General features: G+C 41.1%; 1 protein-coding gene across 1 annotated transcript; it reads right to left on the minus strand.

The window, feature by feature from the left end:
• Positions 1-49: 49 nt before the first annotated feature.
• On the minus strand, positions 50-12,891 carry sall3b (spalt-like transcription factor 3b). The gene is made up of 4 exons (XM_005943539.3): positions 8,747-12,891; positions 1,876-4,827; positions 1,436-1,779; positions 50-505 (listed from the first exon to the last, which is right to left on the minus strand). The coding sequence occupies exons 1-4, from the start codon at positions 8,826-8,828 to the stop codon at positions 113-115; spliced, it is 3,771 nt and encodes a 1,256-aa protein (XP_005943601.1). The 5' UTR covers positions 8,829-12,891; the 3' UTR covers positions 50-112.
• Between the last annotated feature and the right edge of the window lie 5,042 nt (positions 12,892-17,933).

Genomic DNA, 17,933 nt, shown 5'->3' on the forward strand with positions numbered 1-17,933 from the left:
TAAAAAGTTCTTTTTCAAGTCTATATATAATACATAAGAACAAACAAGGTGTTTTACAAATATTTTAATGTCCATAATAACTTGCATAATTTCACAACGTTTGTCTTTTTTTTCAATTGATTCCAATTTCTTTACTGTCATCAATCAGCAGAGAAAAATGTCTGTTGTTTCCCAGGTCGATGCCTGTCTTGGTTAGACTGGTAATTGGACCTCCTGCGGTGCTCACTCTGTCCATGCCTGCCGAGAGGGGGTGAAGCTGAGGGATGCCTCTGTTCTGGATCACCGAGATCTCGTTGTTCTTCATGGCCAAGCTGTTGGTGATAGCTGTCGCGTAACGGTTCCAGAATCCTGGGTCTACATTCATGGCTCGAGCTGCCAGGTCCTTCTGAAACATCTCTCCAAACTTCACTGCCTCTCCACCCAGCAAAGCCATGGGGTTGTCCACAGAAAGCCGCCGGCCTCTCCTTGCCGGTGCATTGTTCCACATGTGAGTTCCCATATGAACCTGAAAATGGCATTTAAAGTGTTATGTGGTAATCTTTTTCAAAATACAAACATAGTTATATATCACCTATAGGACAGCTGACAGTTTATTCATGTTAGATCTTTTGATTTTTTTCAAACACACCCTGATGGTTCAAATACATTTATTTAAACGTCATTTTTAGGCTCTGACAAAATAAAAGTTTGAACAGCAAGTTTTTATTGTTTGATCCAGAATCGATTTGTTGATTAATAATTAATCAGAAACCTTTCTGATTATTCAATACTGTAAAATATTTGTTTGTTTTTGGACAAAAACAAACATTATGAAGGTGCAATCTGGGGTTTTAAGGAATTCTAATGGGAATTACTTTTGATACTTCTTAACATTTAAGAAGTAAAAGTAATAATCAGTTATGATTTTTAAGATCCAAGTGGTGAATAGCAGAGATTTTGTCAGTGTTAGTATGATGTTGCACTAAATGATGAACAAAGTTTTAATCCTACAGAAACGTGTATAGTCTAAGCAGTCTTTTATTTTGAAAGGTGCATGATTTAAGCTTCCATCGATATGCTTCCTAATTCGCGTTAATGGATTCTTATAAGCAAAGATACCATGTAGAGAAGAATATGTATGCTTGGTAAATGTTCTGTTTTTGTTTAGTTCATCTGTCTCTGTTTTTCAATATGGACTGTTTTACTTTTAGACACATTTGAACAAGAGATCCTCTGAATGCTTTGTTTCTCTAAAACTGAAACCAGGTTCTTGGTCTAAAGGATTCCCGTCTTGCAGGAAGTCTTGTCTTATCCAATATTCAACACAGTAAAATGAGTCCTGGTTCACCTACTGTGCACTTTTTAAAACTTAATAGCAATAGGGAACAGTTTTCCTTGATAAGGTCCTAACACAACACAACACAACACACCAGAAAAAACATCAGTTTTTATCTACCTTCAGATTGCCTTTTGTGGTGAAAGCTCTACCACAGATCGAGCAGACAAACGGTTTCTCTCCGGTGTGAGTCCGCTCGTGGATCTGCAGGGCGCTGGCTGAGGAGAAGTTCTTCCCACAGACATTGCAGTTGTGCTGCTTTGGGGTTCGCCGAGGAGGCGCAGGGCCTAGCAGGGAGGTCATACCTGGGCTACCAACTGACGGATACGCTGGGGTGATGTGGATGCTAAACGGAGGATGGTGCCCTTCCATCGGGGTGCTCGGTTGACTGTGACCATTCACCTCAGTTTTTATCAAGCCCGATGAAGTGCTGGTAATCAGGCTTGGAATACTTTGACCTGCAGCTGAAACAAAAGCATAGAGTATAAAGTTATCTTTACAAAACTAAACTGTTTTTTAAGGTTATTATAATAAACATTTACATGGCATTTTTAGCTTACCTCTCTCTCTGCTCAGCTGGAATGACATAGTGTAAGGCATCTCCTCTTTCACACATAGTTTGCCGGGCTGTGTTCCTCTCGGCTCTTGGGCAGCTGCCGGTGCAGAGGCAGGAGACTCAAATTGCTCTCTCTTCACTGAGGCTGCCAAAGGCTCCTGGGATTCTGGCCTGCTGTTGTCAACTGCCGGTGATTTGATCGTCATGCTTTCTGAGTTGCTTTGAAAGGGAGACGCTGATACACAAGGCGAACAGGAGGACTCGGACACATGTGGGCTGTTTTCACTACAGTTCTCCACCCTTTTCTCTGATAAAGCGCCTTCAATATTGAGCTGGCTGCTGTCTTTAAAACCATTAGTTAGGGGTTTTGTACCAAATGACTGGTTTAGGCTTACAGCAGAGTCAATCATTCTCATTTGTCTCTCCAGAGCTGCTATACTTGACACAATGGCTAAAGACTTGGGGGGAGAATTACAATCAGAGATTAAGGGTTTAGATGTATATACGCCTTCCTCCATATTTTCCACTTCCTCTTCACCATCCTCATTATCCTCTTCCATTGAAATATCATCAATGAGGTCATTGCCATTGCTGCTCAGGCTGTCAAAGTTGTTCTCATTGAAAGACACGTTGCTGTCCACCTCCTGCAGCCTGTCCACCGCGGCTGACTCTGAAATCTGCCCAACCATGTGCATGCGGATATGCTGCTGAAGAACAACAGCGTTGGTGAACTTCTTCTGACAAATGGGACACGAGTGTTGCACCTGCACTGGGAGATTTTCTCGGTGAACGCCAATGTGAGTCTTCAGGTTTCCTTTGGTGGTGAAAGCCCTGCCGCACACTTTGCATTTAAAGGGTCTTTCGCCTGTGTGGATGCGATAGTGCATCTTGAGCGCGCTCTGACAGCTGAGGACACGGTGACAGAGGACACACTGGTTGGGATCTGTAATCTTTTTGTCAATATTCTCCACCAGCTGCTGAAGCTTTGAGGTCTCAGATGTTTGCATAGAATCCAGGAGGCCACACGATGAGAGTCTTATTTCGTCTGAGTTTAATGAGAGAGAAGGAGAGTTGGAGGCAGGAGATGCTGAGGCGATGGGTTCAGGTGTGGTGGTCACAGATGGGATGGTGGTGCTGGTTGTTTCAGAGGCAAGGTTGGGTCTCAGATTACTGGTGCAGCTCTGGGGCAGGTGCACCCCCTCTGTTTTCAGCACACTGGAGGCTTCTAAAACGGGAGAGAAACGAGCCTCGCTGCCTCTGTGGTTAGGTGACACAGATACACATTCACCAGGAGCTGGCTCATAGGAAGATTTAACAGATGGTGTTACACTTACAGGGTCATTTGAGCCGCCGATACTAGTAATAGTGGAGGAAAGCGGAAGACCCAGAGTGGCTGGCAGAGTTGCTACAACCGGCTTGCTATCCAGCCAGGAGGAGACAGGTTTTTCTGGAGGGATGGACATTCCATAGGGAATCCCAGAACTTGTTGGCACATTATCCAGATATTCTGGCACTGGGAAGGGGTTCATCTGAATATGAGGATACTTCTCTTTGTGCCGTTGAAAGTGCACCTTTAAGTTCCCCTTTGTAGAAAATCGGTTGCCGCAGATGTTGCATTTGAAGGGCCGCTCTCCTGTATGGGAGCGCAGGTGGATCTGCAGAGCACTGTCGCTGCCAAACACTTTGGCACAGAACCTGCATTTATGCTTGAAGAAGGGCTCCTCTGGGCTGGGCTTCGTTTCGAACAAGGACACATTAGGCAGTTTCGCTTTCCTGTGCTTCATCAAGGCTGCGAGAGGGTCAAGTGCATTAGCTGTGGCGGCAATGCTAGCCAGGGGATTGGGAAAAATGACGCTGCTGGGGGGGCTCTGAGGTAGAAATGGCAGGCTAGAAGAAGAGCTGAGTAGACTGCTCTGTGCCAGCGAAATGGGGCTGGAGGAGCTCAGTGTCTGAGTACTGCTAACACTGCTGGTGTGTGAGCCTGTGTAAGGAGGCAGCAACGTGGAGATGCTGCTGCTGCTGCAGCTGGAGAGAGATGGGGTCGTGTTTTCTGAGGAGGCTGAGGTACATGTGACATCCTTAAATGTGGGCTGTCCACATATAGTTTGTGAGGGCAGGGTTTGCGACTTTTCAAGCACAGAAGACAAAGAAACAGCCGCCTGTCCGTTAATGGCGGAGGGAATCGTTCCTGACAGTGGCAGGACGGGAGGAGGGATGATGCCTTGTGAGGGGAAAGGGTTAGGAGCCAGAGACAGGGACCTGGAGACTGGGTTTAATGCTGCTTGTGTTGGTTGTCTGTTCATGACAGCTACCTGGCTGCAGATCTGCTCTATAAGCTGCAGCTGGTGGACCTGTTGTTGCTGCAGAGCTAGCAGGTGTTCCAGGATCACCGGGATAGCTGCTGAAGCGGCCTTCCCTCCTGGACCGCTGCTATTGATCCCCTGGGAAAACTGGGCAACAGCCACCCTGGTGCTGTGAAGGATCTCAAGTGTCACGTTGGTGCTCGGCATGCTGTAGCTGGCAGCTGCAGACATCTGGGAAGGAGTGGACTCAGCTGAATCCGGGGGATGGGGGCTAGGCGTTGTAGTGTATTTGTCCTGTGGGCAATGTTCAAGCTCCATAGCTTCATCCTGCTCCCTCCCTTCCTCCAAATTATCCAGACTGTCGTTGTCATTTACCAGTGTTTCTCCCAGCTCAAAGCCGGCATCCGTGGACTCTGCAGCAGATGAGTCACTGGACGCTACGCTGGGAACTGGAGACGGCCCGACAGGAGATTCCTCTGGTGCAGGCATCCCCTCGCTGTCCTTCACTATCAGCACCAAGGGATCCTCAGTGCAGACTTTGTGGTGCTCTAACAGTTTGGTCCAAGTGAAGAACTGAGCACAGCATTTATCACAGATGTGTGTTTCCTCACTGTCTTCATTGGCCTTCTCTCGCTCCATGCCAGCCAAAATCCCTGAGAAGGAAAAAAAACAAGAGTAGAATGGGAAACTGATAACTGAATGTCCCGATGTTTCGTCAGTGGGACGAATTTTCTCTATATCACCTTTCACCTATGGTCCCTTCCCCCTCTCACTCGTGCGTGCACACACACACACACACACACACACACACACACACACACACACACACACACACACACACACACACACACACAGACACACACACACACACACACACACACACACACACAGCGGTGAGTCCATCTTTCCAATCTCGTGTTGTACGGACAACCATTGTTTAACTCCACTGAACGTCGAAATCCACAAGACACCCTGCAGCGTCCAAAGATAACAAACATGTCAAGCTGAAACGGGACGGTTTGTCAAGGAATTATCTAAAACAAATTTAGATTAAACTGCATATGTGCCGTAAACGTTATGCACACACGTGCATTTGTATGTGAGAACAAATTATGAACCACAGGAGGAAAGGTTTGGGGCATTTTAAGGTTTATTTTTAATATAAAAAACTGCATTTAACCAAAGACCATTCTCAGCTACTTCAAAGTTTACAGCTGTGGAGTGTGTGTTCATTTTTAATGAGACGTGACTCTAAAAGACTTAATTCAACCGGCTTTGTAAAAAAATTGCTTTTAAGTGTCTGACAGAAGTTTTCAACTCACACTTAAAGTAAAAGTAAAGTAAAAGTAAAGAGTGTGTGAAAACACATATTTGTCAAAATTTCTATTTGGAAAAAGTGAAGTGAATTAACCTAAACTTAAAAAAACTGTTGTAACATTTAATAATCTACACAACCTGAAACACATGTTATACCCTGATTGTTATTAAAACATCGTGTTCGCTCTCAGGGTCTGATAAATTTAATTGTCTTCTCAAATTTCTACAGGAACACAGCTGTGAATCTGCATCAGCAACACATATCTCTTTTTTATTTTTGTATTTCATGCATCTAAATACCAAAAATACAAAATACATATAAAAATAAAAATACTAAAAAATACCCTGACGTGAACAGGACGTAAGAGCGTGCCTTGTCGTCCTCGTTTCCAGACTTTTCCTGATGTATTTTCTCATATTTTAGCACAATTCTTTATTTTGAAATCTTCATTTCATTTTGCCCCGTTTCACTAGCTGATATGTGACATTCCTTATGACAGGATTTCACACTTTATGATCACTGTTGCATCTGTTCAGGTTTTGCCCCATTAGGAAACAGACAGTAATGCCAGATGGGAAGTTTTGGGGAAATCACTACTGAATTATTGCACATATATCCGGGTATTGCTACACTAATTTAAGGATAACAATTTTAAAAAACTGACTATTTAGACGGATGGATATTTTCAGGGATTAGGAACGACTGTAATTGGATTTTGTTAACTGAGTATCTTTACAAACTTCCATTCTTGTAAGCATCACACGTTAAAGACACGTTCACAGGGGCTGTCAGCGTTTTTTTCCTTAAGCAAACTAAATGTGAATTTTAAATAATTTTAGATTGAAAGATGCGTGTTTGTGCTAAATTTGACACGAACGTGTGTCTGTGTGGCCCCATATGTGCACAGAATTCGTGTGTATGTGCACACGCGTGTGTGTTTGTGTTTCCGACTTAAATCAATAAACTCCAATTATCACATTTCACCACCTAAAAGAATTACTCCCAGTGTGCTGGAGCTAAAAGCAGCCGGAGACGTCTGTTATATTTACAATTATACGAACACACTGAACAAATCCTCACGCAAACACGCAGAACAATGTCTGCATTAAGGAGGAAATTAGTTCACTAACCTATTATAGACATGTAGCTCCAAATGTGGCACGTCAGAGATTTTATAAAAAGAATTTTTTACAGACTTTTTTTTCAGTTTAAGAAGTAAGAGTGTAACCAGAGCAGAGTAGAAAAATCTATTTGAAAGTCAAACTTGTCATGGGTAAATAATCAGAGTCCTTGCCTCACAAAGTGGGTGGTCTGAGGATCACCAGGGCGATTCAGCAAACACAGGAGTGAAAACACTTCCACTGTTTTAGCACAGGATTTTGTCTGCTCTCTGTAAGATTTACTTCCAATGAAAACAAAGAAAAGATCGGATTTGATTTAAACCTTTAAATATATTTCCAAATGTAATAACACGTGATGGGAATTTATTTAAAAATGTCACCCTCACTCAATCCATAATGTCAGGAACAGTAAACAGATTTATGTTGGTTTCTTGTGTGGTTTGGCGATGAGAGGAGAGAGGGGGGAAAAAAATCATGAAGCTGCAGCTGAAAAGCAAACAGATTCGCAGCCCAGCATTAATGCTTCTGTGACTCTCTGCGCGACCTCTGGGTCGCAGAGGTCAATGGTTCAGATGTACTAATTGTATTGTGATCCAGACATGGACCACTTGCCCCTCTCAGGGTGATGCTGCCAAAGGTTAAGTCAGCAGGCTCAATCAAAGCCCAGCTCATAGTGGCGGAGCCCCCTGCTTGGCTGGAGGGCGGTGGGAGGGCCCGAGTCAGGAGGGCCTCTTCCACACTCGACACCTTTTCACAGCCACGCATAAAAACAAAGTCACATATAATTCAATGAAAAATACGCAACAAAAACGGCGATGATGATAAAAATTGCGATTCCACCAGTGAAGCAGATTTTTTCATTTACAGGCCTTTTACTTTTCAGGGTTATGCAAACAATAATAAAAAACCCTCCATCAACATTAACATAATTAAAATAAGTCAAATGAATGATATTACATCAGCATTATTTGGATGAATTTATATTTACGTCCCTGGTGGAATGTAAAAGTATTTCAGCTGATTCTGCACCAAATTGAGAGGCCAAAGATTAATTTTAAAATTCTGTTAAATTTCAGTAAACATTTTGGCCTCTTCCAGCAGTTTAAAGGTTGATTTACACTTAAAATATTAATGCTGATACAATTTAATGCTCAGCTTCTTTGTTGATTAAAAGGTTGAATGAGGATTTCCTGCAAGCACACCAGATTAAACCCTGACACTGAAAATATACAAGATGGGACTTATAGTGTACTCTAACATGAGATGGTCATATGTTTTAATGATTTTGTTCTGTTTACAAATGATATGAAATGCACTGATAATCCCTAGTCATTATTTTATTCATGGACTTCCCTAATGTTATAATTAAAAACTTTAAATCAATATACATATATATTTAAAAAAAGGGTCTTGACTTACTTAAACGTCTTACTTTATTAAGAAGCTTCTTCTAAGACTATTTCTATTTGATTTATAATATGAATGTTTATCATTAAAAGTTTAATAGTTGGCAGGAGGACTTTGCCCCCCAAATTAAAAAAATACAATAAAATAAAATATGAACATAATGTGAAACAAAATATAAGATTTCCGTGCGTTTCTTGCTTCATGTGGGGGTTTTGTTTCGGCGCAGTCCTTCACAGCAGGTCCTGTTTCTTCAACATTTAAACACCAAGCAAATAAACTATTACATTGAACTTGGTTCATGAAGAAAAATGTTAAAAGATTTCAGTCTACAGTTGCTACTCCATATTGTGTCAACATCTTCTCCAGCTGTTAAATCTCGACCTGCACGAGTCAAAGTAAAGTTAAAACTAAATGAAAAAAGCTTCCTTGTGATCAAATCATGAACTTTTTCGGATTTTATCTTTAAAAAGTTTCCCTAATGAGACTTGAAAGCTAAACAGTGTGATACAGAAATAATGCTAAAATAATAGGTGTGTTTCCGCAGAAAATTGTAAGTAAAATTGTTTAAATTAATTTGCATTCTATTTTATTTTACAAATTGCCTAAAAAGTTTTTTTTTGTAACAGAATAAATCATTTTGAATAAACCGTCTAAGACGACAGTTCTTCTTCACGCAGCAGCCTAAAACCCCCCTGAAAAGTCGTCCAAAGCTCCCCGGACACTTACCATTATTGCAGAGCAGTCCGGTCTGTATCGCCTCCTCATCTGACTTGAGGTGCTGCGGCTTGGCTTGCTTTCGCCGGGACATGTTGATCTGTTTGTGCGCCTCGCTGCTGCCTTTCGCCGAATCATCTACAAGCAGCGAATGGGACGCTTCGTGGAGAGCGGGTTCGGTGAAATAAGAGATCGGAGGATGGTGTTGATGCCCGAGTGCAGATTGCGCATGTCAGTGTAATTATGATGGAGGAAGGATAATGCTTTTACGACTCTAGCTGCCTTTCGATGGGTGATTGGCTGCCGTCCAGCCAACTCACGGTAGATATGGAAATGAGGGATGGTGTTTAATAATAATTAGTTCACTTCCTGTCCGGTGTGCGGCTGATTTTACGCACATCTCCGAGCAGCCAACATGGTTTAGTCCGATCTGAACTCCTGAGAGTCTTAAGCGTTTTGGAACGGTCTTGGTTTTAACTCTGTGGTCAAATGCTGCATCTTTAGATAGTCCGTTTGAGTCTAAGATTGTTTTATTTCCTTTCTCAGCTCTTGGATTGGCTTAGACATTCCACTTTGAGTTGACTCCTCGGGAGGTGGATGGCTCGATGTCCCAGCTGAATCCCTCACACACACTCGCGGCAAAAGCGTAACACTAGCAGGAGCACCCTCAGAGAAAATAGGCTGAACACCTAAAACTGCCTCAAGCCCAGAATCAACGCGACGGAAGAGGTAACTCCCTAACAGATCAGATTTCGCAGGATTGGATACGTGCGTAAAGTCAAACTTTGTGCGTAAAAATCTCACTCAGGTCGTACGTAGATCCGATCTTACACTGGTGACTGTCGGAAGTGAGACTCCCTGGTTTATCCGAGCTACCGGCGCTCTCCTTGTTGCCTCCGCCTCCGGTCCATCATTAGATGCCCTTCAGCCGCCTGCGATAGGCTACTGCCAGGATACCACAGGAGGTGTTGGAGCCCTTGCTTCATTTGTTACGACCTCCCACAATTTGGCGCCATAATAGACTGAAAAATGTGTCGGAGAAGAAATCCTCCCTCGAGTGAGCATCAGGGAAGTGTGTAAGATAAACCCAGATGAGCTCAGTTTGAAAATAAAACTAGGCTGAATACACCTTTTTTGTAGCTTGTATATATGTTTTACCGGTTGGTTGACATAATAAGAGCCAATACAGACCAGAGTTTAAACTTAAATGCAGCTCAGTTATCGATAAATTAAAAAATCCTTTAAAAAAGAAAGTATGCAAGAGTATGAGGTGTATAATAAAATGTATTTGAAACCCTTCCACAGACTGTAGCTATTTCAAAGCCGAGAGAAGAATGAAGCATACTTCAGCAAAGCTGTAATCCCCTTTCACCAGACATTGTCCCCAAACTTGTAATTATGTGGTATTAAAAGATGCAGCTGGGGGACGACAGAATCAGCTGTTGATAATTGCAAGTACTACACAACAGCCTGGTATTGATCGGCATGTCTCCTATTCCCCTGCTATAGAGAGATAAGGAGGCCCCACTCTTGCTCGAATATAATTTCTTCTGACCTATCAGGTTTCTACAGACTTATGATGAATAGCCAGAGTGGCCGAGAACGCTTATCTAGAAACTCAACCCTCCTTGATTCGATATTGATTCTTTGTAACCAGCGTCAGCACACAAAATCAAACTAGCAACTACTTGACCATGATCTCTTCCAGATTCTAACTTGGCCTCCACCCGTGCAGACTCCACTCTATGCCCGAAGCACCACTTGATTTTAATCATTGTGAACATCTGTTAGACAAACAAATGTATCAGTTTATATTGTTTAATATGAGGAGGAAAGGTAATCCAGCTGAGCCACTTAAATAAATTATATTCATTAATAAATAAGTGCTGAAAGTAAGCAATTACACTAAAAATACACAAATCACTTAATTAATAATGAAACAAAAAAGGCACTTGGGAGTTATTCATGATGCTATTTTGGCGACCTATGCTGCTAAAACTGCTTCGCTTTTTTTCAGCAGGGCAGAAGAAGTCTCCAGTTAATTTTGGGGCAGCAGTAAGTGGAGTTGTGGTGTTAGATTGCAATACAAACACTGGCTTAATTTAAGAAACAAAGAGGTCCTGAATCCTGGATGAAGCTATTACACATGATTTCAGTAGAATTTTTGTTTTCAGTGGTTTTGTTGGAAAAACAACTGACCAGTAGTATTCCAGGCTATTTAATGAAGAGAAGTCTAAAAATAACTTTTAAAGCTGTAAATACTGCAAAAATACAGCAATAGCATATAAGGATGGGTAAAGAAGAAAACAACATAAAGTACCTTTGTTTTGGTTTGGACCACAGCATCAGTGAGTACCTCTTAAAAATGACTTTAAAGGCCATATCACATGATTCACAACACTTTTAAGCCACTATTGATTCATGCGGATGAAGGCATTGTTGTTCTGGAAGAGAACACAGTTAAAAGTGATCTTTCAGAACAAGTATGTATTGATGTGCGCTCAACCTTAATTTCCTCCTGCAACCTTTTTTTCCACCAATCCAGTGCCAGTGCCAAATCTAGAACCAGCTGTTTGCATTTCCAGTAAAAAAAAAAAGACCTGCGCTGGTGCCAAAAAGCTGGCACAAGTACTGCACCACAAAATTGCTGGGCCCAGATTTGGACCCACTGAAGTAAGTAACTAAGGGAGGGGTTATGGCAAGAAACTCACAGATGATTTGCAGATTTTGTCCACTATAATTTTCATCACATGGATTTATGAACATGACGTTTTGCCACTTAATTCAATGTTATACTCAGTTCTTAAACCTGCAGAAATGTGGGCTGGTATAACCAGGCACCAGCATCACATCTGTAGAAACCAGGCATCATGGCACAAAGGACCCAAACCATTACCACCGGATGCCTCGCTGTCAGGGCCAGTGACTCATGGTTTTCTTTTTTTGTGTCATGCTTCCTTGTGTTACATAATGTTCATTTTGTTGTACAAATCAAACTGTACCCACCTATAATTATATGCCAAAATATCTGATATAAAGGAGGAAGAGGATTAAATTTCCAAACATGGGCTGTTATAGTCAGTAATAATCATTCTAGCCTGATATCCACTAACAGCTGAAAAAACACAGGAAATGTGACATCAGTGGCTATGGCATGAATAACATAGAAGGTATTTCTTTTCTTTCAGGAGCCTGGAAATGATAAATACCAACAAATCAACAAGCACATCTCCTAAAAACAACATCACATTTAATACAGATTACATTCATTCATGTTTTGTCCACTCCACAAGAACTTGGAAAAGATATCAATTAATATAACAAAGTGTTTGCGTGTCTGAAAATAGGCCAAATACACTATTATGTTTGAATGAATATAAAATGAAAGTTAAAATCTGTCATTTGTAATGTTTAAGTTCTTTGCACATTTGCGTATCAGTCATTTGTGAGCAAGAAATTGACAGTCAGGTCAACGTACTCGCCAAGATTACAATTTGATGCTTCAGAATTGAGAAGCTTCTCTGCAGCCACATTTTGTCTGTATGAAAATTACAGTAAGCAGCGATTTACTAGCAACTAAAAGGAGGAGCAGATACACCAGCGGCTCATCAGCCGGTGCCAACTGAGGAATGCGAAGGCTGCTGTACAGAGCATGAGGCCACAGATGGAGATATGACAAGCTAATGGCCCCTGAAGACAGTGATCAGCCACGAGAAAAATGCAAAACTTTCCAGAGATATATCAGGCTGAAAGACACGGCAAGACTTTGAAACTATCTATTCATACTGAGGTATTTACTGACTAACAGGAAAAGCCTCGCAGAGAATCTGCAGGGAATAATAAAATTGTTTATGCACAGATTTTTACCTAAAGAGCTTCAATGTGTTCACTGAAACTTGACTGGCCTACGTGGTGGTGATTGTGGAGCCAAAAACTGGTTAAACTCACTAAAATGTTTTTAAAATGTTATTTTTAATGGTCCTAATATGAGCAGAAGATTTACAGTGAGCTTTAAAGTGAAGTTGATAGACTGTTAGATCGTCTTAAAATAATTTAATACATGCTTAGGAGGACATTGGTGTTAAATTCTTCTAATATTCTTTTAAAGCTCTTTTAGCTAAGCCTGCTTTCCTAAGAAGTTCATTGATAATGGACAAACCTACAGATCAAATTACATTCTGTGCTAATAAGGAAAGTAAGAGCCACATATCGTTAGCTTCATAGCATAAGTGCCTAAGTCATTTTTTGGTCAAATTGAGATTTTTGCCTAACTTTACTCCCCTACCACTGCTGCATCATCCTGTCCGTCACAAAAAAAAACACAAAAAAATGACTTAGGCACTTATGCTATGAAGCTAACGATATGTGCTGTGGTATGATAAATATGTGAGGATGTAACCAGAGGATGCTATTGTTTGCCTTTTTTGACTTATTGTAGTGACTAAAATGACAGAGTGAGGTGATTTATTATATTTTATATAAGAACTGATATAAGACTGATATTCTAAAATAAGCCATTAATTATTGTTTTTACAATACTTTTTGTTATGCATGAAGAGGTTACTCTGACTCAGTGGAGCCGTTTTCATTGTCAGGCATTTGTATTTGCCTCCTGTCTTCTCTTACATCTGTTAGCCATGGCTCAGAGAAAAACATTAAAACGTGGTAATTACAAGGGAACGATTGTGTTAAAATAAAGCTTATGATGTTAAAAAAAACAAAACTTGATGCCTACATAACTTTCCATTATCCTCACCATACCAATGGGACAATTCCTTTAAAAACTATAAAAAGTTAAAGCAGAAATGGACTGAAAAAATTGTGGTACAGTAGAAAACATCTTTTATTGTTAGAAATATCAGCTGGGTCATAAACTACCTCACTGGGTTACTTGAAGGTTAAACATATCACAGCTGCCCAGCAAATACAGTGGAAAAACTGGACTGTACAGTCTCTGGAGAAATTGCTGTTGCATTGTTGCTACGCACAGAGATCGTTGCTTTGTCTCCTGTAGGTTGAGGTTAAAGTTTGGTAGGGTGTATGTACCCAATAAAATGGCACATACACCCTACCTAAAGTAGCTAAAATGGTGTACCTAAAACGTGGCCAGGTACACAAGTGTGCCTAATAAAGTGGCCACGCACAGGTGTACCCAATTAAGTGGCTGACTCCGTTTTTAAGCACACGGTGTACCTAATAAAGTGACCACAGGTGTAACTAATAAAGGGGACAGCCATTTAATTAAGCACATAAGTGTACCAAATAAAGCGGTCACAGATGTACCTAATTAAGTGGCCAGCCACCTTTTCAGGCACACAGGTGTACGTAGTAAAACGGTCGGCATCTTTACAGAGCTCCAGGATGTCACAGCATCGATACCTGACCCACAAAATCACAAACAGCCAGGGACACTAACAGAAAAATAAATAGTAGCTTTAAATCAGTTCCTGTGTGAAAATGAAGGTTTAGTTTAAAAATTCTGAAATTTTACATCATATTGGTCTTTGATTAAAAAAAAAAAAAGGACTTTTATTTTGAAATTTGACACACACACACTTAGTCCCTGTCAGGGTCTACGACTGTTGTCTGTTGTCCTTCTGTGTTTGTTTGTGAATGACAGTGTTTTCAGTGTATTTTGGAACAAGCAGCATTGTGCTGCAAGTAGTTAACGTATGACATCATGAAAATGTTTGTCCAAGCGGCTTATTTCACTCAATCATTGTCAGTTTTACAGCCTTCTTGCTGACAAAGTCATCGCATATGGCTCGCCATAGCACACTGAAGTAAGGTGGTTCAGCTCAGGAGGCATGCCAAAGAGTTTCTTTGATTTATGACTGTAGTGTTTCTTCACAGTGACAGCGCACTGACTCAGTGTGGAAATATTGTTCTTTACTTTTAAGGTTTTTGTTTTGTAAATGACAGATTTGTTAAATGTTAAAGTTTTCAGATCACACTTGCACGTCTTTAAACTAAAAGAAGGGGAAAATTGGAGGTGTTTTGTAGGTAATTATTCAATGTTTTTACCCACGAGCGAGAATGAGTTTTAAAAGTATATTTTGGGAATGTAGTCAAGCTCATTAATAGGGCGGGATTTCTAAATTACCCACATTATCTAAGAGGTGCAATGTTGAAAGCCACAGGCAGCAGCCGCAGTTTGTAACTCATGAGTGTGTAGAGCCAGCTGCTTCCTTTGATTTACTTTTCATTGAAACCAACAGGATCATAACAATTTTTCTAGTTGAAAATATCTCTCCTGTGAGGGGCTTCAGGGTGGCAGTCTGTTTAGCCCTCCACCACTGGCACTGTGCTCTATAATATCTCTAAAAGAATTGCACTCACTCAGGCTCTGTTTCCTCATATAATCACACAAAGGGATTTTTCTAGAAAATGATCGTAAATCACAGGCTGGATCAATACAGCAAGCCCAGGCTGCACTAGCCTGATAACACAATCAATAGGGGTATTTGGATTTTAATTAATACATGGCGGCACCTCAGCCCTGAAACAGTGAAATATGACCCCAAACCCTTTTGAAATACACCCTTCAGAGCATCACATACAACCCTGATATCTGCTACAACTCATCAGTTGTCGATGTGATCTGGTACCTGAGGAGCTGAAGGAACAGAGGGCTGCGGGAAAGAGGGGATGGGGGTGAAAATACAAGTGGACACACAGGATTTGAAAAAGAAGCATGTAAAACCGAAGAAGTCAAGATAGTAGAGACAGGATTCAGGCCAAGTGATTCTTTTAAATGCTAACCATAGCATGACAGTAGATAAATAGGGTAATATGAAGGTAATTACATTACTAATGGCATTTCCCATAGGTTTGCATAGTGTTAGTCTTGTATAGTCTTTGTATAGTCTGAAATTTTTGTCTTTTAGACAAAAATCTGTGAAATAGCAGGTACAATGTTCATCACGTTTGCCATCTTAGTATATCTTTAACTAGGTGCTAGACCAGGGGGAGGCAACCTTTCTGATGGCGAGTGCCATTTAAAATTTTCTCAGTCAGTGTGCCATATGATTGTATTAGCAATAAATTTAATAATGCTCTATATGAACAGTTACGCACTATATAGAACCACTTTATAGAATTATATTTGTTTGCAGATGTTGGCAGCTATCAGTGAATAGTTATCAGCTATTTTGAAACAAAAAAAAGACACTTTTTATCCATAACAAGAACAGCAAATGAACTGTACAACAGAAAATACAAATGCTATTTATGGTCTCCTCACAACAATGATAAGAAAAATAAACTAAGCCAATATGGCATGTCTGTTAATACAGAGTCACACATGTTAATGTGATCTCTGGTCTCCCACTCACAGACACAGGTCTCCGAGTGTCCAGCATTCAGACGGCTACCTGAGGACACTCATGTGAGAGAAAATCTGCTCACACAGATATGTAGAGCCAAATACTGTCAATAAGGCCTCAGCAATGTTCTGAAGACAGTTAAACTTGTCAGGTAGTGACGTCCAGCAGGTGAAAATGAAAGCTCCATGAACACGCACAGCTGTGGGTTCCAGCTGGTTTGATGTCAGCCAGTTAATGCGAGACAAATCTAGCTGCTCATTAAAGATTTCTGGTTTGATCAGAAAATAAAACATTGGTCCATATACCTGAAAGTCCCAATTTGCAAAGTGCACCGCTGGCGCAGCCATTTATTCTTTGATGCACCTTCTCAGATTAATTCACTGCGTGTCGTGCCCAGGGTTGGACTGGGACAAAAAACAGCCCAGCTTGACTAAAGACCGGCCCACCAGGTATTAAGGCTTTGGTTGTAAGCTTCAGATAATTATTTAATAACAGCCAGACATTTTAAATGAGAATAAGAAAGTATTTCTTTGTGCCCCCCCTTTCGCTGTTAATGCCCTACCTGCCCCCCTGGCAAAACTTTGCTAGATCCACCCCTGCACAGTTACCAGCTGTCAGATACTTAGAAACAGATCCTGGTGTTATTTGTCTCTCAGAAACAGTTCATAACTTCCCTTCAACTCATTCATGTCACCTAAAAGGTAAACCTCCATCACCTGTTCAGCTCTGATGATTCAGTAAGGACATCTCCTGGTTTCATCTTAATGTTTCCCTCTCACCACATATCCAAACCGATATCGTGACCAGCAGCTTTTACAGCTGTGGCTCCAGCAAACATCAGCTGATACTAGAAATTAATATTAAATAAATTCTAACAACAGCTCATCAAGCTTAAACGTGCTGCTGTTGTTTAGTACGACATCCGGCGGTTTCTTCTTTCTGGTGCAAAGTGGGCGATAAACAAACGAGAGAGAAAAGCCGATCAGCTGATCATTGATCAGCCCGATGGCCAGTCCAGCTATGGTCGTGCCATCAGTTAACCCTTCGCGTGCCAACTGTGGCACGTGTGCCTAGGGTTACCGACCCCTGTGCTAGACTAAAGGTTGAGCAGAGTATGGAGTTCATCTCTGGTAGATATTTGTTCGTAAACCAAAGTGAACATTTTTTTGACAATGATGATGATGAGGAATTAATTTTTACAATTGATCCCACTTTTTCCAAATGTATGAAAATATGCAATTCTTAGACCTCACCAGGAAATTGGCAGTAATGGTCGAAAGTGGACGAAACCACAGCTGCTCACATTGGAGATCTTTTGTATCATCTAACTCAACTATCTTTCACCTTTATAATCCAGAATATGGAAACGATTGTTGTACACAAGGAATTTGTTTCCTAGACATAAACTATATATAAAAGATGGGCTTACAGTAGCTAATTTGACATAACCCATTAGTTTTTATTTTGCATTTTGAATACTCAGCGTTAAGCTTCACCCACACTGGAAGCAACGCGGCGACCGGAGACCACATAAAGTGAATGACATTCAGCAACTTCAAGCAACTATGGATGAAAAAAACTGCAAGCGATGGGGAAGTGGGCGGGACCTGAGATAACATTTTCTCAACTTCCCGTCCAACAACTAAAGTGACTGCCAATCAGAGCGAAGGATACCACTGACTGACATTTGACCTGGCAGCAAATAGATTAGAGGGTTACCAAGGCAACTGGAGCCTTGAATGTCTGCGAGCAAGCAGCCGTCAGCTTCAAAGTGATGCGCAACAAGCAAATTGCGTCCAGTGTTCAACAGCATTTGGCTATAACTCCCTGTGTTGGCATGTGTTCAAATAGCCATGCCTCTTACTCTATTATCC

This window comes from Haplochromis burtoni, unplaced genomic scaffold (assembly GCF_018398535.1).
Source record: "Haplochromis burtoni strain Fernald_Lab_line unplaced genomic scaffold, NCSU_Asbu1 Contig_171, whole genome shotgun sequence".
Classification (NCBI taxonomy): domain Eukaryota; kingdom Metazoa; phylum Chordata; class Actinopteri; order Cichliformes; family Cichlidae; genus Haplochromis; species Haplochromis burtoni.